The 25,415-nt window shown below is 40.6% G+C and overlaps 1 protein-coding gene across 1 annotated transcript in view; it reads right to left on the bottom strand.

Moving 5' to 3' along the window:
* Nucleotides 1-550: 550 nt before the first annotated feature.
* Nucleotides 551-25,415, bottom strand: part of LOC126271532 (CD63 antigen-like) — a 47,242-nt gene continuing 22,377 nt past the window's right edge. The window contains exons 2-5 of the mRNA XM_049974161.1: nt 13,424-13,612; nt 6,097-6,267; nt 1,699-1,923; nt 551-870 (exon numbers count right to left, since the gene is read on the bottom strand). Of these exons, the coding sequence (XP_049830118.1) occupies nt 805-870; nt 1,699-1,923; nt 6,097-6,267; nt 13,424-13,612 (651 nt within the window). The 3' untranslated portion in view covers nt 551-804. The remainder of the gene's footprint in view (nt 871-1,698; nt 1,924-6,096; nt 6,268-13,423; nt 13,613-25,415) is intronic.

Genomic DNA, 25,415 nt, shown 5'->3' with positions numbered 1-25,415 from the left:
GTTATTTTTGCCCATACTATGTTTTTATGCTAATATTTCCCAACCCCAGCATCTTCTGTAACTGTACAATGTGTTGACAGTTCACTTCGAACAATGTTCTTACAGAGGTGTGCTTGCCTGAAGGAACAGACATTGAATCCACAGCTGCTTAGTATGTAATACAACATTTGATTTGCAAATTATGACTGCATTTATTTCAGCTGTTCTATTTATTGATGACAAGAAAATTTGTCAATTTCACAGAAGGAATCTACAATATATGCTCTTAATGTACTAATCTCCACTTCCAACACACAGTCTTTCACATTATGGAAGTATTTATACCACCAAGGAATGTGGAAACTACAATACGTTGGTCTCTCCAGATCCAGTACATTTTTGAATTTATTGTTCAGCAACACTAGCAGTTTTTGTTTACTGGTGTGAAACAAGGAAGTGTGAAATTTAATTTTCTAGAGTCACCATACATCGTCTTTGTGGACCAGACCAATAATCCCATCAGTATAATTCACTTTAAGTTTAAAGGTAGAGTAGAAAGTTTTCACTATAATCAAACTTGAGCTCAATTTTATTTGTTAAAAATTGTAGTTTTAATACAAAAGGAACACAGAATCAGCCATTATTTATTTACACAAGAGTTCTCAATAATTGTCTCTGACCAACAAGATCAACTGTAATAACTTTCAATGCTTTTAATTTTGAGTATGGCACAACATGATTTTACTTCATTTCACATGCATCAGTCTGAAAATTGCAGTTGGTGAATCCTGTACATGTTTGCCTTACTTAGAGGAATTTCTAATGTTACACAGATTCATAGTTTTTTCGTATGGACTTGGCGAGACAGCAGGACAGAATAATTCCCAGTAGCTGAAACAAAAATATCACAATAGTACATTACAGGTGTTTTGAGAAAGGAACATATGGTGTACCTGTTCATTACAGGGAACATTCAGACAAAATTTTAAATCCTTCCAAAAATATAGGCTGTACTAGTTCCCTTTGAATTATTTTCATCACAATTAAAGTAGTTCATCTATTATCAAACACAAATTATGTAATGCACCACTTTAAATGCTGTTAAATGCTTTAATTTCCCACACCATTCATTGAACATGCTCAGGTGTCAGGTACCTCACACCTTGTGGAGTTGCACATTTAAGCTTTTTCAGTAGCCTGTGTTTTATAGCATTTAACAGCAAATAGTGGTAGTAACAGCAGTGGTGATTTACATGTACTTTACAGTATTAACACCTGTGGCAGCACAGTGTGGAACATGCGTGAAGTTATTTAATAATAAGTATTGTTCAGTTCATACACAGTAAGAAATGGAGTATGAAACTTTTCTTGGCTGTAAAGCAATACATTAATCAGCAATTTAAATGAAAGAGGGGCTGACCATCTCCCTTGCCTCCTCACCAAAGCATTTCAAATACTTACATTAGCTATCACTATATCAAGCATTTCATTGTTTATCCAAAGGCAGCACCACAACTGTTACAATACTTTTAAGGTTCAGAGGAAGATTGTTTACTGTAGTAGTTACATGACAAATTTTGGTAACCATCACTCAGGGATAAATGATTGGATCTAAGGAAACTAGGCCTGGCATAGTACAATTCCTTTTTGAAGGAATCATCTGTGCTTTGCTCACAAGTGACAACTTTACCATAAATCTCAATTTTAATATACACTAACCTGAATAAATGCTATTCCAACACCAACACCACCCAGTGTAACAGCATTTGCTATTACAGATTCTTGAACTGCAACATGACAGCTCCTAATGTGATGCTGTTCTGCCATTGTGACATTACAGCTGTACTGTGTATGTAAGAAACTGGCACAGCAAGAGTCTGGTAGTGACTCATTTTTGTATATAACACCCCAGTCTGTAATATTATTGGTCCCACAGCAACTGAACTGGAAAAGATGAATACTAATTGAGTACATACTGAATTAGGCACACTTTGTGAAACAAACATTTTAAGTTACATGACAATTGGCAGATATGAGGCATAGAAGTGATAACTGAAGAGGGTCAGCAGAAGAAAGTACTAATAAACAACAGCATATATTTTACATTACTGTCTAAAGGGAAGAACTTGTTCAAATGGCTCTGGGCACTATGGGACTAACATCTATGGTCATCAGTCCCCTAGAACTTAGAACTACTTAAACCTAACCAACCTCTGAAACAACTGAAACAATTTTGCATATTGTGAAAAGGGAAACAGGGCAACCAAGACCTCAGGAAGACTGCATTTCTATCGAACACAATGAAAAGTTTGTTAACAAGAAGTCAGAACTAGAAAACATGAAAAATCATTTAACTGTTTTCTCTAAAACTGGTTCCAGCTATTCATTAGAAAATGCAAGGCAGTCTATGGAAGAGGCAATACCTATACAATTTGATAAAGTTGAAGTTCAACTCACCTCTCCTACTGAAATCAGGAAAATAATAAATTCACTCCAAAGTAGCTCACATGGAATTGACAGCATTTCCAACGGAGTACTAAAAGCTTGTTCCCAACAAATAAGTAGGATTCTCAGCCACATATGTAGCAGCTCATTGAAACAGGGAATTTTCCATGTAGAGTGAAACACTATTGTTAAACCATTGCATAAAAAAAGGGATAGATCTTATGCTAAAAACTACCATACAATCTCACTGACATCTTTATCCAAAATTCTTAAAAAGTAATGTATTCAAAAGTAGCATAAAATATTTGTAAAAATGAAGTACTAACAAAATGTCATTTCCCACCATCCGTCCTTTACTGATCCCAGCAGGACTGAAATTTTGATAGTGGGAGGAAAACAACTTCAACGTCAAATCTCTAGGATTTTGAATACCTGGAATGAAATATTGGCAAGAAAGGGAAGAAAAGCTAGAGATTTTGCCACCGTGCACTGCTCTTTATCCAGTTCCTGGTTTTTGGTTTTAGCTGATAGTATTATGTTAACCTGCTGGCTAGAATTTCTGTTTTCTCAGAACACTGTTTGTAGGTAGAGGCACTCTTCAGACAAACATCAGGATCTGAGACTGTGTAAACTTTGTGTGCAAGTGTTTCAAGCACACTCAAGAGTTTGACATGTGAAGAGGATTCAGCGATTACAAAATGTTCAATGAACAATGCTATATATGCTTTCACTGATGAAATATTAAATGCAATGAATGGCCGAACATCACCCATTGGGATATTGTGAGATCTCTCAAAGGCTTTTGATTGTGTGAATCAAAAAATTTTTCTAGATAAGTTTAATTATTGTGGTATGAATGGGACAGTGCACATATGGTTTAATTCATACTTAACTGGAAAAGTGCAGAAGGTTGAAATTAGCAGTACAGATAGCTACAAAAACCAGCAGAGTCCTAACTTGGGAGGTATCAAGAATGGAGTCCCATAGGGTTCAGTCTTGGGTCCTTTATTCTTAACATATATTAAGAACTTGCCACTCTAAATTCATGAAGATGCAAAGTTAGTTCTTTTTGCTGATGATAAAAGTATAGTAATCACACCCAAGAAGCAAGAATCAGCTGAGGAAATTGCAAATGATGGCTTTCTGAAAATTATTAAGTGGTTCTCTGCAAATGGACTGACTAAATTTTGAGAAAACACAGTTTATATAATTCTGTACAGTAAATGGCGTAACACCATTGATAAATATAGACTATAAATGGAAGTCTGTTGCTAAGGTAGATTACTAAAAATTACTGGGTGTGTACATTGATGAGAAATTTAACTGGAAGAAACATCGATCTTCTGAAACAGTTAGGTTCAGCTACTTATGCTATTAAGGTTATTATAAACTATAGTGTATACATTTCAGTAACTTAGCCTACTATGCCTATTTTCATCCACTGCTTTCTTATGGCATCATGTCTGGTGCAATTCATTATTAAAAGAGAAATTATTCATTGCACAAAAGTGTGTAATCAGAATAATAGCTGAAGCCCACCCGAGATCACCTTGCGGACATTTAAGGAACTCAGGATATTCACAGTACCTTCACAATACATATATTCACTTATGAAATTTGCCATTAATAACCCATCCCAATTCAGAACTAACAGTGAAGTGCATAGCTACAACACTAGAAGAAAGTATGATATTCACTAGTCTGCATTAAATTTCACTTTGGCACAAAAAAGGGTGAATTATGCTGCAACAATAATCTCCAGTTATTTGCCAAATAGTACTAAAAGTCTGACCAACCAACTTTTAAAAGAAAATTAAAAGAATTTCTGAATGAGAACTCTTTCATAATAGATGAATTCTTAGATGTGAAGTAGTAATCGTAAAAAAAGTTATTTTGTGTGAAGAAAAATTACGTTAAAGTGACACGTTCCACATCATTACGAAATAATGTATTTATAATCTATGCACACAATTATGCACGCAATTATTGTCAGCAATTATGAGACCAGAGAATGTGAGAGAGACAGGGCCAGTAACTTGAATTTGAGCTGCTCTGTGTGACAATGCCAAGTCACAGAAAGCAACTTGCTGTGTTCTAAACCTAAATACACCTGAATTGCTTTCTGATGTTTCACATTATCAGAGAACCATGATGTTCTCTGGACCACACCCACTTCAGAAATTTGTTAGAAGAGTTTACTGTAGCAGAGCAATGAGAAATTAAGTTCCCACGAACACTTATTTTTAAGCAATCTGAGATCTGTGCGGCTTATTTCAGCTATCTCCTACAAAATTAACATTTGTAAAGACTGTTTTTTTAACAATTATCCACAGCAAAGGGGTTACATTGTAGTGCTGTTTGGTTTATCCATACAGTATGTCAGTAAGTACCTGAACACTGTGCAGGGCAAAGATGCAATATAAACATAGCCATACCAAAAAGATGCACAAAGAAAAGATGAACATATCTGTAGTCAAAATTTTCAATATTTAACTTTCTTCCCTGACCATGATTCTGGGTGGATGTATTGAGTGTGTATCAGACAATGCATACTTGCATAAAAGTCTTTACAGTACATACTTTGGAAGCCATTGTGGCATGATTTATTACACAGCATTCTTTATCACAAAGCTGGATGATACTGCATCTCCAAGAAGGAAGAGGTAAATATCACTTTTCTAATGAGTGAATATTTCAATTTAGACTGCTACAGTAGTAATTTTAGTGAGACTAGAGGTGTAAACCTGGGTGCTTGACTTGCCACTGGTTAAAGTATCCACCAGCCACACACCTTGAATGATCTACATTCAGGCCACCTTACAGCACCAGTATTTGAACACTGGTAGTGTTCTTATCTTTTGCACATTAAATATTTTTTCTATGTATTTTGATTATGGCCACATCAGTGTCAGTACTTTAGTACTAAATGGATTTAAAAATTTAGTTCTATGAGTACTACAATCCAGTATCTGTATTTGCCCCAAATTTAACATTTCAAAGGTACACCCAGTTTTGCTGACAGCCAGAACTGCTTTGTTAATGTTAGTCTTAACATTCAGTCCACTTATTCTCTTCCTTTTTTAAAATTTGCTTCTTAAAAATGTACCACATGAAAACAGGAGTTATACACTTGAGTACTGTGATACCCTTTACACAAGCTTGTCTGTGTACTTTCCTTAGTCTAAGGATTTAGGTTCTATTTGACTTTTTCCAACGATGATATATTTTACTGCTTGTGTGTTAGATGCTCTGAACAACATTACTAGTGTTATTAGTGATCAGAAATTTTATGAATGAAAAGACACTGAAAGAACAGATCACTACTCCAGACAAATAGAGGTTAAATATGCTGAATGATACTTTTTGTACACAGAAGCAAAGGATCAAATCACCGGAGTGGGCATAATAATTATGATGATAAATAATCATTCGCACTCCTGTCACTGAATACTTTTATTCTCACAACATACACACAATGCGTGTCAGAGCACATACTACAGAGAACTGATCTGTCGAAGATACAGTTAGTCTTCCTGCAGTAGAGTAGTGCTATTATTGGAGGGGTGGGGGAAAGTAGAGCCAGTGGTTTATGCCCCCAGAAAACCATATGTTTTAATTCCAAATGAAAAAATATTGTGACTAAAATTGCACCAGTAGTGAAAGAGTACTTACTTCTTTTTGAATGCTGTCCCATACAATAGTTATTTCTGGACTATCTGTATAATGCCCCATACTGTCATTCATTCTCTTGTTTATTACTTCCACAGCTGCATCTTCAAGAACGTAACCAGCTATTCCAGCTGCCAATTCTAAGATGAATATAACTCCCAACAATGCAGAAAACTGGAAAACATTGTATACAAACTTAACAGTAATCTTACACTTGAGAAACACTGCTTATTTATGAATATGTATAATATTTGTGAGGGTATTAAATATTTTTTGAATACCAACGAACTAAATAACAGGACCATAATTCTTACTTTTTTCTATACACACAGTTGGGTAACTGTTGCATGTATTAATGATCATTATTTACTAAGTATTTGAAGGGGAAGTTTAATCTCTGTCAAAGCAATACTGTTTCAGTCATGGTATTCATTTCCAAAGTCACTCACACACATGAATCCACAATATATCATCTTTCTGTCCTTTTTCTTATTGGCTCTGCAACATTACAATATCATTGTAAACTCTTGGATAGTATCTCAGGCCTGAAGGTATGATATTAGCAAATGTTAGTAGTTCCACAAGAAATCTGAGCTCAGTCATTGTGTGTATCCATGGAGCATACATTTGTCTCCCCTCGAGTGCATTATTCCATAAGAACAAAGTTAACATTTAATTCCACAGTAATTCAGTTTGGAATGCCAGAATGTTTGAAATTTGTAGAAATTATTTTTTGGAAAGGCCTGTAGGAGTTTCTCCTCATCCAGTCAGTGCAGGCTGTTAGTAGTACTGTAGCCTTAAATAAATATAATTATGTATTAAGAGTAATATTCTTTGTCCAACTACCTGTTTACATTGAATGAACAGTAATTTCAGATATCAGATAGATATGATTCAATTACTGCCAATGCAGAGTCTTGCACATCATAGAATTTGAGTTTAAGAAGTAAGATATCACGAGAAATGCAGTCAAATGCCTTACTTAAATCACATAAAAGAAGTGAGGCTTTATTTTTATTCTTTAAGGCCGTTATTACTTCATTCACAATTGAAAGAACAGCAATGGTGGTATTTCTTCCCTTGTGAAAGCCAAATTGGCTATTAGAGAGTAAGTTATGTGACGAAGTAGTAGTTTAATTGGTTATAATCAAGAGATTCAAATATTTTCGAGAAAATGGGAACTATTGAAACTGGTCAGTAATTTTTGAGATCATGTTTGTCCCCTTTTATACACTGGGATAACTTTAAAAATATCAAGAGTTGTAGGATAGACCCCAAACTCTAGATACCTATTAAACAGAAAAGCCTATGGTTCACTAATTATATGCACTGTTTTTTTAATTATGTAATTGGACAACTAAGTAGTCCATGCTCTGAGTTTGAGAACTTTTCCACTACCTTTGTAATCTCCATTTAAAGGTATTGTTTGCAGGTGGTTGTTGCTTAAGTAGATCACTTACATTAGTATTTGGTGTTTCAGTTTTGTTCCTAATCTCTCAGAGTCCACGAAAAAACAATTAACTTTATCCAGGTCAAGAGCTATGCCAAATTCATCATTCCTGCAACACTCTTGCACAACAACATTCCACGCAGCTTTTCACTTATTAGGAGCCCCTTCAATGTATCTTTCTTTTGCTGTTCTTTTTGCCATTCTGTAGGTTTTCTTACATTCAAGACACACTTGGTACAGTTCATATTTCTGCTCCATTCCATATTTAAGAGAATTTTTATACATGTGGTACAATGTTAACATTTTCCCTCATATTGGTAAGTTCACCTGTGTACCACTTAATGTTTTTCTTTATAGGTTGGCCTTTATGATTAATTTTTATTAGAGAACGAGAATACAACAAATCTAAAATTTTAATGAAGTTCTCAAATGCAGTTTCAGTTTTATTTATTGACAGTTGACAGTTATATATACAGGGTGTTTCAAAAATGACCAGTATATTTGAAACGACAATACAAACTAAACGAGCAGCGATAGAAATACACCGTTTGTTGCAATATGCTTGGGACAACAGTACATTTTTAGGCAGACAAACTTTCAAAATTACAGTAGTTACAATTAACAACAGATGGCGCTGCGGTCTGGGAAACACTATAGTACAATTACTAACAAAGAGAGAGGGGCTGGCCAGTACTTACCTCAGCTCAGTAAAGCCGATAGAAACACAAAAAACAACCGAAAATTTAAGTTCCTATCTTTCGGAATAAATGTTCCTTCATCAGGGAGGAGAGAGGGGAAAGAAAGGGAAGAAGGGAAAGTGGATTTAGTTACTCACAACCCAGGTTATGAAGCAACAGGGAAAGGAAAACAGGGAAGGTAGCAAGGATGGAGGCATGGTTGTCAGAGGGAAGCCAAAGATATTCTACTGCAGGTACTGTGCCAGCTTCAAACCAAAGAGGATGCATACAGAAGTAAAGAGGTGTATAGTATAAAGATGTAGGATGAAAAGATCCATGAATGGCTACAGAGGAAAGGGAAAGAGGAGAAGACTGAAAAGTAAATGGGAGTGAGGTTGTTTAACGTAGGTTCAGTCCAGGGGGATGGCGGGATGAAAGGATGTGCTGGAGTGCAAGTTCCCATCTCTGCAGTTCAGAGGGACTGGTGTTGGGTGGGAGAAGCCAAATGGCACATACGGTGTAGCAGGTTCCTAGGTCCCTAGAATTATGCTGGAGGGCATGCTCCGCTACTGGGTATTGGACATCTCCTAGGCGGACAGTTCGTCTGTGTCCGTTCATGCACTCAGCCAGTTTAGTTGTTGTCATACCAATGTAAAAGGCTGTGTAGTGCAGGCATGTCAGCTGATAAATGACGTGTAGTCTCACACGTGGCCCTTCCTTGAATTGTGTATGTTTTCCCAGTAGCAGGGCTGGAGTAGGTGGTTGTGGGGGGGATGCATGGGGCAGGATTTGCAGCGGGGTCGGTGACAGGGGTAGGAACTGCTGGGTAGAGAAGGTAGTCTGGGAATATTGCAGGGTTTAACAAGGAGCCCAACAGCTGCTTCCCCTGGCCTGGTATAGGTTTATAGATGACATCTTTGTGGTCTGGACTCATGGTGAAGAAACACTCCTTAACATAACCTCAACTCCTTTTCGAATCTGAATTTCACCTGGTCCTTCTCCAAAACCAAAGCCACCTTCCTGGATGTTGACCATCTTGTTGAAGCTCACATCCACACCTCTGTCCATATCAAACCCACCAACAAACAACAGTACCTTCACTTTGATAGCTGCCATCCATTCCACATCAAACGCTTCCTTCCCTACAGCCTAGGTATTCGTGGAAAACCTATCTGCTCCAGTGTCGAATCCCTCAACAATTACACCAATAACCTGACCAGTGCTTTCCTCTCCCACAACTATTCTGCAGACCTTGTCCACAAACAGATCTCCCGAGCAATACATTCCTCCCCGTCCAACAACAATATTCCTACCCTCAGACCACACAGAAGCATCTCCCTTGTCACCCAATATTGTAATCGAATACATCAATAAATTACTTCGCCAGGGATATAACTTTCTCAGGTCAACCCCTGAAATGACATCATCCCTTGACAAAATTCTCCCCACACCACCCAGAGTTGCCTTTCGTCGTCCCCCTAACCTCCGTAACATCCTTGTTAAACCCTGTAATATTCCCAGACTACCTTCTCTACCCAAGCGGTTCCTACCCCTGTAACCGACCCCGCTGCAAAACCTGCCCCATGCATCCCCCCCACAACCACCTACTCCAGCCCCGCTACTGGGAAAACACACAACTCAAGGCAGGGCCACGTGTGAGACTACACAAGTCATTTATTAGCTGACATGCCTGCACTGCACAGCCTTTTACATTGGTATGACAACAACTAAACTGGCTGAGCGCATGAACGGACACAGACGAACTGTCCGCCTAGGAGATGTCCAATACCCAGTAGCGGAGCATGCCCTCCAGCATAATTCTAGGGACCTAGGGACCTGCTACACCGTATGTGCCATTTGGCTTCTCCCACCCAACACCAGTCCCTCTGAACTGCAGAGATGGGAACTTGCACTCCAGCACATCCTGTCATCCAGCCATCCCCGTGGACTGAACCTACGTTAAACAACCTCACTCGCATTTACTTTTCAGTCTTCTCTTTCCCTTTCCTCTTTAGCCATTCATGCATCTTTTCATCCTACATCTTTATACTATACACCTCTTTACTTCTGTATGCATCCTCTTTGGTTTGAAGCTGGCACAGTACCTGCAGTAGAATATCTTTGGCTTCCCTCTGACAACCATGCCTCCATCCTTGCTACCCTCCCTGTTTTCCTTTCCCTGTTGCTTCATAACCTGGGTTGTGAGTAACTAAATCCACTTTCCCTTCTTCCCTTTCTTTCCCCTCTCTCCTCTCTGATGAAGGAACATTTATTCCGAAAGCTAGGAACTTAAATTTTCGGTTGTTTTTTGTGTTTCTATCGGCTGTACTGAGCCGAGGTAAGTACTGGCCAGCCCCTCTATCTCTTTGTCAGTAATTGTTTCACATCTTTATATGAGATTTTCCATTAATTAGTTAAACTATAGTACGATATTTTCCACATATCCACGATGTGTAGCAATAATATGGCGTAGTCTCTGAATGAAATTCCCAAAACCTTTGACAACGTGTCTGGCGGAATGGCTTCACATGCAGAAGAGATGTACTGCTTCAGCTGTTCAATTGTTTTTGGATTCTGGCGGTACACCTTGTCTTTCAAGTGTTCCCACAGAAAAGTCACAGGGGTTCATGTCTGGCAAATAGGGAGGCCAATCCACACCGCCTCCTGTATGTTTTTGATAGCCCAAAGCAATCACACGATCATCGGAATATTCATTCAGGAAATTAAAGACGTCGGCTGTGCGATGTGGCCGGCCACCATCTTGCATAAACCACGAGGTGTTCGCAGTGTCGTCAAAGGCAGTTTATACCGTCACAAATTCACGAAGAATGTCCAGATAGCGTGATGCAGTAATCGTTTCGGATCTTAAAAATGGGCCAATGATTCCTTTGGAAGACATGGCGGCCCAGACCAGTACTTTTTGAGGATGCAGGGACGATGGGACTGCAACATGGGGCTTTTCAGTTCTCCATATGCGCCAGTTCTGTTTATTGACGAAGCCGTCCAGGTAAAAAAAGCTTCGTCAGTAAACCAAATGCTGCCCACATGCATATCGCCGTCATCAATCCTGTGCACTATATCGTTAGCGAATGTCTCTCGTGCAGCAATGGTAGCGGCGCTGAGGGGTTGCCGCATTTGAATTTTGTATGGATAGAGGTGTAAACTCTGGCGCATGAGGTGATACGTGGACGTTGGCATCATTTGGACCGCAGCTGCAGCACGGCGAACGGAAACCAGATGCCGCTGTTGGATCACCTGCTGCACTAGCTGCGCGTTGCCCTCTGTGGTTGCTGTACGCGGTCGCCCTACCTTTCCAGCACGTTCATCCGTCACGTTCCCAGTCCGTTGAAATTTTTCAAACAGATCATTTATTGTATCGCTTTTCGGTCCTTTGGTTACATTAAACCTCCGTTGAAAACTTCGTCTTGTTGCAACAACACTGTGTTCTAGGCGGTGGAATTACAACACCAGAAAAATCCTCTGTTCTAAGGAATAAACCATGTTGTCCACAGCACACTTTCACGTTGTGAACAGCACACGCTTACGGCAGAAAGACGACGTACAGAATGGCGCACCCACAGACTGCGTTGTCTTCTATATCTTTCACATCACTTGCAGCGCCATCTGTTGAAAATTGTAACTACTGTAATTTCGAAAGTTTGTCCGCCTGAAAATATACTGTTGTCCCAAGCATATTGCAACAAATGGTGTATTTCTATCTCTACTCGTTTAGATTTTACTGCCGTTTCAAATATACCGGTACAATGCCGCTACTTTAATACAAAACTGGCTCTGCAAAATTGCAAGATTTAATATTTACATAATTCGCTGAAGAGCCAGTTTAATAGTACCCTTTTACATGAAGATTTCATAGCCAAAAGTTTTGCTTAACATTAAGGCTCTATTAAATAGGTTCATACTGAACAAGCTCTTATTAAACACAGAATACTAGAACTTTACTCACCCGGTTCATTTTAATAACAGTTCTTTAAAAGCACAAAAATTATAAATACCTCTTAAAACTTATCTGAGTGCAGCCTGTATACACTTCAGTCTATTGGTATGTGTCTAAGGGTAACTAAAGTTAGATAGTTGGGCAGTGTTGGAAAGAGGTTATCAGCATAGTACATTGCCCACTACAGTGCTGTCAGTTGAGTGTTCAGCCATTACCATGAGCCAAAGTAGTGAAGTTCTACTTTGCAATGGTCAGTTATGGTTGATAAATCTAGTTTATTGCTTTCAGGTACTCCATGAGAATGCAACAGAACTATGTGCTACCTTCTTGAAGGTAATATGAGGGCTTTTTCAACCCAGAAAGTTCACAACCCTCTCCACACAATCAATGTAGCTTCATTATGAACAGGTGATCTGCTCAGCAGTGGTGCATGAGGAAATACAAGCAAAGGGCAGGAAGCACCTGCGAAGAAACCTGGAACAACAGAATTGCTATTTTGTCACCAATGACTGCATGATATATGAAGCACCCAATTAATGGAGAAGAGTAGGTTGCCAGGCATGCAGTTCCATGGGCTCAACAGGGAGACTTTAGTCACTGTCTTATCACATACGGATGTCCAATGTCATCAAGGTTTATTTGAGGGCTGCACAATCCCCAGAAAGAATCTTACAACCAACTGTCCAGCTACCACCAAAATTTTGACAGTGGATTCATATTTCAAGATAAATGCAGGGGTAACTGCACCTTCCTGGTGAGCACTTCCCATTAGGAGTTGAACAAATGGAATGTCTGCAATATCACCAAACAAACCTGAAAGAACATATTTAATACCAGTTGAAATGTGCAGTGTGTCATAGTAGTAAGCCTGCTTACATAATGGATGACCTGAGGGCCAATCAGAATGGGACATACTTCAGCAGCAATGTGTGTACCAGCTTTCAGACAACATACCAAAGAACAGCCAAACACACTACAATGCACAATGTAGGGTAACACTATTCAAACTTATCAAGCAGCATGTTTTGTAATCACAGATGTGAAAACCACCTTGCCTTTATTTTGGTTCTTTTTTTATTTCAGAGTAAAGTTATTTATTGGTTTCATTATCTCAGCCCTTTAATATATGCACCATTAAATTCATAGGTATACAGGTGGAAAGAAACTGAGCAGTTTCTTGTTTTAAAAGGGATTGTGTATTACAACCACTATAACATTTAAAAAGTCACTTTCAAATTTTTAACTTACAGTAAGTATCATACAGTGGTTCTCTTTCACAGCACCACAGCATCCAAAAAATGATATTATCAGCACAATTGTTCCCACAGCAATAAGCAGTGCAGGTGCAGAAAAGAATCTATTATCCAGAAAGTGTTCATATTTGTAGTAAACTCCCTGAATGACAGCACCAACTGACAGGATAATTACTCCTGTAATCTGGAAAAGAAAGGAACAAACAAAGTTAATTACACATCTCTTAACAAGATTTGTGTTACACCTGACCAAGTTAGCTAACTCAAGAGGAAGTATATTCAAATAAGCTGTACCTAAACAATACAAAGTGAGAATGCTGGAACTAATTTGATGTATGCATCCATAATCATCCCCCTGTCATGATCTGTAGATAAGTTTCAGTAATGTATAAATCAAGTAATTTGAAATAAAGTGAAATGCCTCATTAAGAAAATAACCTCTCAACACATTAGCTCACAAAGCAAAAATTCAAACATTTATAGCAGACTATCAGTCATGTTCCTAGAGTAAAATTCTGTAAAGATATTTTTCAGTAACTTTAATATTAAAATCTTTCCCCAGCTGTGATTTAATAATAGTTTAAGGTTTCTTATTTCCTCTTTTACTGTAAGTGAATTTCAACTTGTGGTCATTTAATGTTGACAACAATTAAACTTCATAAACAGCATTATAGTTAATCACAATCCATTTGATTGCCATGGAAAAGGGCTTCATTATTAGCTAGTCAATTCACAAAGAAACTTAATTCTGTGCTCTGTATTAGTAATTGGCTGTCATTTAATTGCTATGAACTACTCATGCTTATTCAACTTAAGTTTAACAAAACAGCAAAGAACTACTCCATCAGATACATAACTGACATTTTTCGATGACCAGATTGATATTTATCAATGATTTAATGCAGTGTGATTCAAAAGTCACAACATACCACAACTCATTTGTGCAGATACCAAAAAAAATGATAGGACAAAATTTTCATAGAGTGTTAAATCATGACCTCACAGTTGATTTTCTTTTTTCCACTACTCAATGTCACTACATAATTCAGGGAAGGTTAGAAATTGTTCTTTTGTATACTGCCAGCATATGTCTACAGAAAACTGGAGAAATACCAGCCAGCATCCTTATCAACCACCCCCACATCACACAACCATTGGTCATTTACTGAAGCTGTTCAAGGCAACAAGCACTATTCATGACCCACAATGGTCTGGGCAGCCATGTACAGCAACAGATCATCCAATCTCAGCTAGTGTACTAGCTGACAGTCCAACACAGTCAACACGGTAAGTGGCTCAAGAATGTGACAGGCACTCTTGTCAAGGAGCTTCATGGATATGGCAAAGACACAGTCCTGTGAGTTTTTACAGGAAGGTGAATGCACCAGCCACACATTTAAAGTCTCATTCATTTAAGTAATGAGACTTGTTTCCATCTGAATGGAACTGAACAGACAACCCTTTTCATTTGGGCACTGACCCTATTCACTGTTGCAGATGTTTATCAGACTGACCAAGGGTACATGTGTGAAGTGGCATACATGGGGATGTTATCAATCCTGTATTTAATGAACAGCTCACTGCCAGACTGTACAGATAGCATCTAGAGAGATTACCCCTGCCCTATATGTATATGTACCCCTAGCAAATCAACAGTATTTTCTTTCAGCAAGATGGACCTCAGCCACATTTCAGATGAGGAACACTAATTCCTAATGAAGTTTCCCCTGAGCACTGGATAAGTCAAAGGGATCCAGTGAAACAGCCACATGGATCACCAGATTTCACACCACTATTTTTTTCTCTGGGGCCATCTCAAATCTAGTGTACAGAAGCACACCACAGGGAAACATCAGACAAGTCTGTGCAAGAATAACAACTACAGTATTACATAAAGTGCAGAAGAGTTATGTGAATGATTTGGATGTGGCTTCAACAAGATGGCAGCCAAATTTAACAATTCCTCCAGTTTCATCCAAGCAGTGCAGCTGCAGGACATAGAAGTTTAACTATTTGTTTCATTTTGCCACTCTGCAAGTGCTTTTGCGATTGTTTTATTGTTAAGTCTTATATGGTGTACAGATAAGACATTGATTTGTTTTGTTTCAGTTTGTCATTCACCTGGAATGGGGAATTGTGTGTCACAACAATTAAGTACATCATTTAAAATTCCATTTCCAACAACTCTGCCCTCTGTTTTTCAGCATCTCCATAAATAATGTAGTTGCAACTTTTGTCTCATCTTATATGACCTAAATGCAAATTTGAATACGTGCAAAAAGAAACATTCACTAGAAGAAACAGAATGAGCAGTTTTACATGCATGGCTATGCCAGCAAACAGTTTTTGCAGCTCCCTTCATCGTTTTTCATATATGGTGTGTGTGCTGTTAGAGCATGTGGTGTGTGTACATAAACTACCTCTAATTGCCCATTTTTATCCTTGCATTTTCAACTAACTTTAAGTGTAATTCATTTAACTTGGCAGCCAATGATTTGCACTGAACACCTATTCTGGGGATAATTTTCCTTTTGCTCACAGTGACTGTAAGTTGTGATTAAAACTACACTGTGTTGAAACTCTCTTCTATTTCTCACACAAGGTACTTTGGCAGGAGATGTACATTTCTTAGACTCAACTTACAGGAACAGTGTTCAATGATTAAATCCAACTTTTGTAGAACAAAAAGACAATGGATGGCCAACACTTTGCTTTAAGCAAAAATTCCAATAATGCTGACAGTTGGAAGAGAAACAACTGTTTCTAGATTTCAGAACAATTTCTTCCTTCCTCAGAGGAAAGAGTGAGTCTCGGAATATTAGAAAGGCCAAGCAAGTGTCTCAGACACCAAGATGAAAAGAACTCACCTGCTGTGTTGATGAGGGAAACAAAGATGAAGGGGGAAATATCAGAGGGTAGATGGCGAATTAAATGCTCTCTGTTTACTCTAGAGATGATATAAAGACAGAATGAGAAAAAATAGATAAAGGGAAGCATGAAGTAAAATGATAATGCAATTACAAACTGGGAAAAATAGATAACTCAGTAAGTGATAGGATTGGGTGATTTTATGTTAATGGAGATCTAGTCCAGGACAGTGGTGGGATTCAAGAATTTTTTTTTAAGAGCAGTATCCTATCAACTCCCCCCCATGAACCATGGACCTTGCCTTTGGTGCAGAGGCTTGCATGCCTCAGTGACAGATAGCTGTACCGTAGGTGCAACCACAATGGAGGGGTATCTGTTGAGTTATACAAACGTGTGGTTCCTGAAGATGGGCAGCAGCCTTGTTGCTAGTTGCAGGGGCAACAGTCTGGATGATTGACTGATCTGGCCTCTCAACACTAACCAAAACGGTCTTGCTGTGCCAGTACTGCGAACAGCTGAAAGTAAGGCGAAACTACAGCCATAATTTTTTCAAAGGGCCGCAGCATTATTGTGTGGCTAAATGATGCTCTTGGGTAAAAAATTCCAAGGGTAAAATAGTATCCCATTTGGATCTCCAGGTGGGGCCTACTTAGGAGGACCTTATCAGGAGATAGGTAACTGGGGTTCTGCAGATCAGAGTGTGGAGTGTCAGATTCCTTAATCGGAGAGGAAACAAGGATAATGGAATTTTATCAAATTAAGTTGGGTGATGCTGAGGCAAGTAGATTAGGAAATGAGAAAGTAGTAAAGGAGTTTTGCTATTTGGGAAGCAAAGTAACTGACAATTGTCGAAGTAGGGAGGATATGAATATAGACTGGCATTGGCAAGGAAAGTGTTTCTGAAGAGAAATTTGTTAACAGTACAGATGTGTCAAGAAGTCAGTTCTGAAATTATTTGTATGGAACTTAGCCATGTATTTAAGTGAAACATGGACAATGAATAGTTTAGACAAGAAGAGAATAGAAGCTTTCAAAATGTGATACTACAGAAGAATGCTGAAGATTAGATGGGTAGATCACATAACTAATGAGGTGGTACTGAATAGAATCGGGGAGAAGAGAAATTTGTGGCTCAACTTGACTAGAAGAAGGGATCAGTTAGTATGACATTCTGTGGGATCAAGGGATCACCAATTAGTTTTGGGGGGCAGCATGGAGGGTAAAAATCGTAGACTGAGACCAAGAGATGAATACATTAAATAGATTCAGAAGGATGTAGGTTGCAGTAATTAATTGGAGACGAAGCTTGCACAGGATACAAAAGTATGAAGAGCTGCATCAAACCAGACTGAAGCCAACAACGTATCACCAAACTTCAGGGAACTGCCACAATACGATGACCCAAATAACTGTTGTAGTATCACTGGCCAGGCACTCAGGTCCATTCAGTCACTCAGCAGAGCAATATCAGTAACAAGGTGCCAAGTGTAATGAAGGTCTGTTTCCTTTTATGCCCTCAGCCAGTTAGGGCTCTGAGCACTATGAGACTCAACTGCTGTGGTCATCAGTCCCCTAGAACTTAGAACTACTTAAACATAACTAACCTAAGGACATCACACACATCCAAGCCCGAGGCAGGATTCGAACCTGCGACCGTAGCAGTCACGCGGTTCCGGACTGAGCACCTTAACCGCTAGACCACCGCGACCGGCGCCAGTTTAGGGATTATCATTTCTACAGAAGACACCATGCAGTGAACGTGTGTTAACTTCTGAATAACATTTATTATATCACATTACTCTGTCTTATGTTTTAGAATTGATCAGTAGTGGAACTGAAAGAAGGTGGTAGCAGGTATGCATAGAGCATGTTTTGTAGCAATAGTTGCTACAGTGAGTACCTTGGGGTAGGGGTAACTACTTTTTCCCTATCTTTTACCCTTTCCTCAGTTTTTAATTGCACAATGCATTTCACTTACCTGCCTATATGTCCATATTTGTTTCTCCCTCCACCCTTACCCATGTGGACAGGCTGCCACAGTGCTTATCCATGTATCATCTTTCACATCTTATTCCTATTCCTTTATCTTTTTCATCCTTTAGCTTCACAAACAGGTGGACACCTTTTACCCTCACTTTGAGTTACTACCACCACAACTAATGCTTCATCAACCTAATTCTCTTTCCTCCCTAAGGAAAGGAACCATGGTTCAGCTGGAAGAGTCTGAACTGTTAGCGTAATTCCATTTACGTGTAGTAGATGTTTCTCTCATTGTGAGAAAATGCGCACAATTTCTAGTGCCTCCGATGGAGTGCTCCTTCCAACTGGGGGGTCCTGCAGAAGGGGCTGCACCTGCCTTAGGTGGATGTTCACCTCTCAGCTCAATTGGCAGTTTGGGACAGTAGTAGCTCAGGCAATCACCCTTCCCTGAGCCTGGACTGTACCAGCAGTATGTGCAAACCCTACCTGTCAACTCATAGTTCAAAATTATGTATTGCCCAGACACCTGTTATGCATCAGACGAGTGGGCCAGGCTTCAGGACTGCACCAAAAGGAAGACTAAAAAGAAGAATCTTAGATGTCGAAGCAGGTGAGTGGTAGAAGACAGACGAAGAAAAAAGGTAACAGACAGTGGAGAGTATTCTTATACTGATTACTGAAAATGCAGAATGCATTTTCATTAACAGCCCATACAAGTTCCCCAGGGGCGGGGACAAAGAACAGCATGAGGATAAATGTGCAGCACAGAAGGGAAAAGATGCTGCAAAGGCTGAGGCCCCAAGGAAACCAAATCCACCAAAGAGCAATCAGTCCCCTGGAGATGGGTGAGTATCATGTAATGTCTGGTCTATATCAAAGCCATTACAGACTTAACACTAGCTTAAACTGGGCTGAATTTTTGTTTGTTGCAATGAATGGCAGCTTGCTGTATATGCAGATATATCTGAGTTAGAGCACATAGGTAGAAGTAAAATTTCTGTAATATTTAAATGTAATATCAGCATTATTGGCTTCCTGTTTATTTCAGACATGTAAATGAGCTACGAAATCTGCAAAATGATATGAATTTGACCAATCAGTTATGTAGGACAGTGGCTGACTGGTTTATTGGGATAATTCTCATGTCACCCAGTCCAGATGTAAGCTCATCTTTCAAGTATTTGAACTGTTTCATTAAAAGAAGGCACAAATAATTCAAAGAAGTGCTGCCAGATTTGTTCTTGTGCAATGCAAACTAGACAAAAAGTTATAAAAATTTTGAAATGCTAATCTTTCCAAGTCAATATTTTTCACTCAGTCACAAAAAACTTGAGATCAGGGCTCATACACAAGCAAGCAGATACGGTTTCAAATTGCTCTGTTTTGTGAACAGGACAGGACTGACAAGCCAACACTTAAGCATACAGTGGGTGTGACTCCACCACAGACTGGCTACTGCCCTGGCTAACATTGAATGAAAACGCCGTCGAGTAGGAGATGAAAGGCAGTCTGGCCACACGGCTAAGACACTAAGTAATGTGTTCTTTCCCAGTTGGCTTGCTTTTTTGTCAGTCTTCTGCATGGTTTGATGCAATCTGTCATGAAATCCTCTCCTGTGCTAGTCTTCATCCGAGTAGCACTTGCAACCTGCATCCTCTGTCTGCTGGATGTATTCCATTGTTTTTCTCTATAGTTTTTACCTTCTACAGCTCCCTGTAGTACCATGGAAGTTATTCCCTGATATCTTAACATATCTTACTGTCCTGTACTTGTCAGTGATTTCAATGTATTCTTTTCCCTGCAAATTCTGCAGAGAAGCAGCCCATTCCTTATCAGTCAACACAATTTTCTACATTCTTCTGTAAGATCACGTGACTCAGATGCTTCAATTCTATTCCAGTTTTTTGCAATCCATTTTTCATTACTATACATCTACATCTACATGACTACTCTGCAATTCACATTTAAGTGCTTGGCAGAGGGTTCATCTAATCACAATCATACTATCTCTCTACTATTCCACTCCCGAACAGCGATCAGGAAAAACGAACACCTAAACCTTTCTGTTCGAGCTCTGATTTCTTATTTTATTTTGATGATCATTCCTACCTATGTGGGTTGGGCTCAACAAAATATTTTCGCATTCCGAAGAGAAAGTTGGTGACTGAAATTTCGTAAAAAGGTCTCGCCGCGACGAAAAACGTCTATGCTGTAATGACTTCCATCCCAACTCGTGTATCATATCTGCCACACTCTCTCCCCTATAACGTGATAATACAAAACGAGCTGCCCTTTTTTGCACCCTTTCGATGTCCTCCGTCAATCCCACCTGGTAAGGATCCCACACCGCGCGGCAATATTCTAACAGAGGACGAACGAGTGTAGTGTAAGCTGTCTTTAGTGGACTCGTTGCATCTGATGCTGTGCTCCAAATGTACTTCCTCAAATTACTTCTTTTGAGACCTGTGTTTGATGCTAGTAGACTTCTCTGACAGGAGTGTCCTCGGTGCCAGTGCTAGTCTACTTTTCATGTCACCCTCACTCCGCCCATCACAGGTTATTTTGCAGCCTAGACAGCAGTGTTCCTTAATCTACTCTGACCACCAATCCTGATAAGTTTGTCACTGTCCTCATTTCTGCTGGTTCTCATTAGTTTCACCTCTTCAATTTACTCTTAACACATTCTGTATTCAGACTTCATTCCATCCAGCAGATCCTGTAATTCTTCACTTTCATTGAAGATAGCAATGCGATCAGCAAATTTTATCTGCGATATTCTTTCACCTTAAATTTTAATTCCACTCTTAATCTTTTATATGTCATTGGTTCTTCGATGGAGTAGGGGCAAAAGACTACATAACTGCTCACCCATTCTAATCCGAGCACCTCGTTCTTGGTCATCCACCCATTCCCTCTTGACACATACTACCATTCTTTCCCTACAGTTTACCCCTATTTTCCTCAGAATTTTTAACATCTTGCACTGTTTGACATTGTCTGATGCTTTTTAGAGGTCGACATATCCTACGAAAGAGTGTTGCTTCTATTATCCACCACAATGTCAGAACTGCCTCTGGTGCATTTGCCTTTCCTAAAGTCAAACTGATCATCTATCACATTATCAATTTTGTTTTCCACTCTTGTGCATATCATTTTAGCAACTTTGTTGCAATGAGCTGTCATGAACTTTGTGCCTTAATTCTCATACTTCGCTCTTGCAGTCTTTGGAATTGTGTAGATGGTGTATTGCAAGAATCTCACATTCTATGTACTAAATTAAATAGTCTTTTGTTGCCACTTATCCCAGTGATTTTTGAAATTCTGATGGAATGTTATCTGTCCCTTGTCTCCAAAGCTTTTAACGTTTGATTCTAATACTGGATCCCTAGCTCGACTCCTGTTTCTTCTATCACATCGGACAAGTCTTCCCCTCATAGGCTTTCAGTGTCCACTTTACACTTATCCACTGTCTTCTGCATTTAATAGTCATTTCCAGAGCACTCAGTGTTACCACCCTTCATTGTAATTTCTCCAAAGGTTGTTTTGACTTTTCTATATTTTGGATCACACTACAGAAAGAAAATGTAGAAGGGGGCCAAAGCACAGATGAGGAACAAAATACCAAAAAGGGAAGGTTAAACAGAAAAGAGTAACAAAAACTGGTTGGTTTAAAAGAGGAGAGACCAAACTGCTAGGTTATCAGTCCCTTTTTCCGATTATAATAATTCCACAACCGTGGGAGTAAAATAATCGGGACATTCAGAACAGCTAGAAAAAATAAAAATCACAAGAATGACAGAAGGGCAACGAACACTAAAATGAACAAAATAGGACAAGAAAACCAGAGACGCAAGAAACATGTAGAAGATATCAAAACAAGATAGATTACCATGGCTGGCTGACCATGAGAATAAGAAGGCAGCCAGTCTGCAACACATTAAAACCTCCACCCTTAAAGCAGTAGGATGGAGGACGCAGAGGGAAAAGGACACGTGCTAAAACTCAGATCAAATGATAAAATCCACCTCCACGTATAAAACGTGAAACTAAAGCTGCTGCTGAGGCATTGTCGCCCAACACTGAAGGTAGGGTGCTGGGAAGTTAAAAGCCCATTGCAGAGTGGCTAAAAGTGGGCAGTCCAGCAAGAGGTGGACGACCGTCACTTTTGTCACAGCGACAATGAGGTGGGTCCTCGCGACAGACGAGGTAACCATGCGTTAGCCATGTATGGCCAATGAGGAGCCGCCAGAGGACAACTGATTCCCTGCGAGAGGCTTGCATGGAAGACTTCCACACATTCATAGTCTTAGTGACACGCAGTTTGCGTGCTGTTATGCCAATCCGTCTCCCAAAGCTGGAAAACCCTGCGGTGTAAGACAGAACGCAGGTCAGCTTCGGAGATACCTATTCCAGAAGCAGTTTCCGAGTCGCCTGTTTGGCCAGCCTGTCGGCTAGTTCGTTGGCGGGGATTCCGACGTGTCCTGGGGTCCACACAGACACCACGGAACGGCGGGACTGTTCCAGGTGATGGATGGACTCCTGAATGGACTCCTGAATGGACGCTACCAGAGGGTGGCGAGGGTAGGACTGGTCGATAGCTTTTAGGCTGCTCAATGCGTCAGTACACAGTAGAAATGACTCGCCAGGGCATGAGCGGATGTACTCAAGAACGAGGTGGCCGCCAGCTCTGCAGTGAAAACACCGCAGCCAACTGGCAAGGAGTGCTGCTCAATTTGTCCTCCATGAACATACGCAAAGCCTACGTTACCATCAGACATCGCGCCGTCTGTGTAAACCACTTCATGGCCCCAATACATGTCGAGAATCGAGAGGAAGTGATAGCGGAGAGCTGCAGAGTTGACGAGTCCTTAGGGCCATGCGAAAGGTCCAGAAGAACCTGCGGCCTACGTGTTCACCATGGAGGTGTACGTGAGTGGACCTCGCGGAGAGGAGGTAACGGGAAGGACTGCAGTTCAGACCAAAGGAACCGGGCGCGAACCACAATAGTAAGCCCTAACCTGGGCAGCCGATGTGGGAGTTGAAACCGCCATGGTTGGCCAAAGGAGACAGTAATTCGGACGCGCGGGAGGACTACGAACGTGTGCAACGTAACTGGCGAGCACTTGTGCACGCCTAACCTTCAAGGGAGGCATTCAGGCCTCCACCAGGACACTGGTCACTAAACTCGTTCTAAAAGCTCCCGTCACTATGCCAACGCCACAGTGGTGCATTGGGTCGAATAAACACAATGCTGAGGGCGCCACCAAACAGTAAACCAGACACCCATAGTCAAGGCGGGATTGAACAAGGACTCTAGAGCTGCAGCAGTGTAGAGCTATCTGCACCCCAGTTGGCATTGCTCAGGCAGCAGATAGCAATGAGGTGCTGTCAGCACTCCCACTTAAGCTGACGAAGGTGAGGTAGCCAAGTCAATCGGGCGTCGAAAACCAGTCCTAAGAATCGATATGTCTCCACTACAGCGAGTGGATCGTTTTTAAGGTAAAGTTCTGGTTCTGTGCGAACGGTGCGACGCCGACAAAAATGCCTGACACGACTTCACGGCTGAAAACTAAGCCGTGGGCTAGAGCCCGTAACTGCGCCTTGCGAATGGCTCCCTGTAGGCCACACAGCAACACCAGTACTGGAAGTACGAAATGCAGAAGTCATCCACATACAGGTAATGTGAGACCAACGGTCTCAGAGCTGCTGCTAGACCGTTAATAGCCACTAAAAATAGGCAATACGGAGCCCTGCAGAACGCCATTCTTCTGAATATGGTGGGAATTATTGGAGACACTGATTGGGCACGGAAAGTACTGAGTGACGGGACGTTTTGAATAAAAATCGGGAGCGGATCCCAGAGACACCACTCATACAATGCGGCAAGGATATGACGTCTCCAGGTCGTGTCGTATTCTTTATGTACCGGTATGTCAAAACAGACGGCAACCAGATGTTGGCCTCTGGAAAAGGCTTTTTAGATGCTAGACTGACAAAATTATCAGTGGTAAAGCGACCCCGGCGGAAGCCGCCCTGAAATGGAACCAGTTGGCTACGTGACTCCAGGACAACTTAACCGCCAAGACGCCTTACGTTCCAGCAGCTTACAAAGAAAGTTGGTGAGGCTGATGGGTCGGTAGCTATCTACATCAAGGGGGTTTTGACCAGGTTTGAGCACAGGAAATACGCTCTCCCGCCATTGCGATAGAAAGACGCCATCGCACCAGATCTGGTTGAAGAGGAAATGTCGTTTTTAGTCAGACGAGAGATGTTTAATCATCTGACTGGATCCGATCCGGCCCACAGCTTCAAACCCCTCTCTAAGGGGCACATACTGATTTCAGGACATAGGCGCAAACTCCACCTGACACTATCATAGTCTCTACAGTTCCTGTAATATCACTTATAGCTGTGGAGAGCAGGGTCTGCATTGCTGGGAACCAGGTTTTCTCGAGGACAATGCAGAAAGGTGTGAAGCTTAACAGTTTCTGTAGCCCAGCGAGGTGGTGGAAAAAACCGCCAATTCCACTGGAGGATTACGTTCCACTGGAGGATTACGTGATTGGAAGACTGGGAAGGCATGAAACAATGAGGCAGTCCATGCCTCAGGGTCACCTGCTGCCACAAGATGAGTACCTGTGCAATCGACATTTATTGTGTGAGGTCCTCAGCAGACGCCAAAATCTCCACCTCATCCTCAGAATCAAAGGCGGTAGGTAGTGGTGGTATGGGTGCCACTGCAGTGCCTTGGTTCTTGGGGTGTTCTTTTTAAGTTTCTCTCGCTACTCGTTAGGTTTGTCCAGATCAGAGGGCTTCACTGATTCTGTCGCGGACTGAGGAGGACCATGAAGCCCTACGACCAGCTACCTGTGGTTGCTTCAGCCATGGGGGTGTGTTAGCATTGCCACTGGTAGGAACCCGGAAAGGGAGTGACCCAGGTGATCCCTTCCTGGTGAGATGAGCCAAAGAAGACTTGCGCTTCTCCATGCAAGAAGAACAGCGAGGAAAATGCCCTCCACCATCAAGGGGGCAGGTGGCGTCTGACAGCTCAGAGAGTGTACACGGCAGAATGGATGATAGTAGAACCAGTTATAGCGGCGGCGTCGGTTGACATATGCACAGGATGTAGCCTCATTTTA

Source organism: Schistocerca gregaria, chromosome 1, assembly GCF_023897955.1.
Source record: "Schistocerca gregaria isolate iqSchGreg1 chromosome 1, iqSchGreg1.2, whole genome shotgun sequence".
Classification (NCBI taxonomy): domain Eukaryota; kingdom Metazoa; phylum Arthropoda; class Insecta; order Orthoptera; family Acrididae; genus Schistocerca; species Schistocerca gregaria.
The sequence above is the reverse complement of the archived record's forward strand: the minus strand, read 5'-3'. Positions and strand labels throughout refer to the sequence as shown.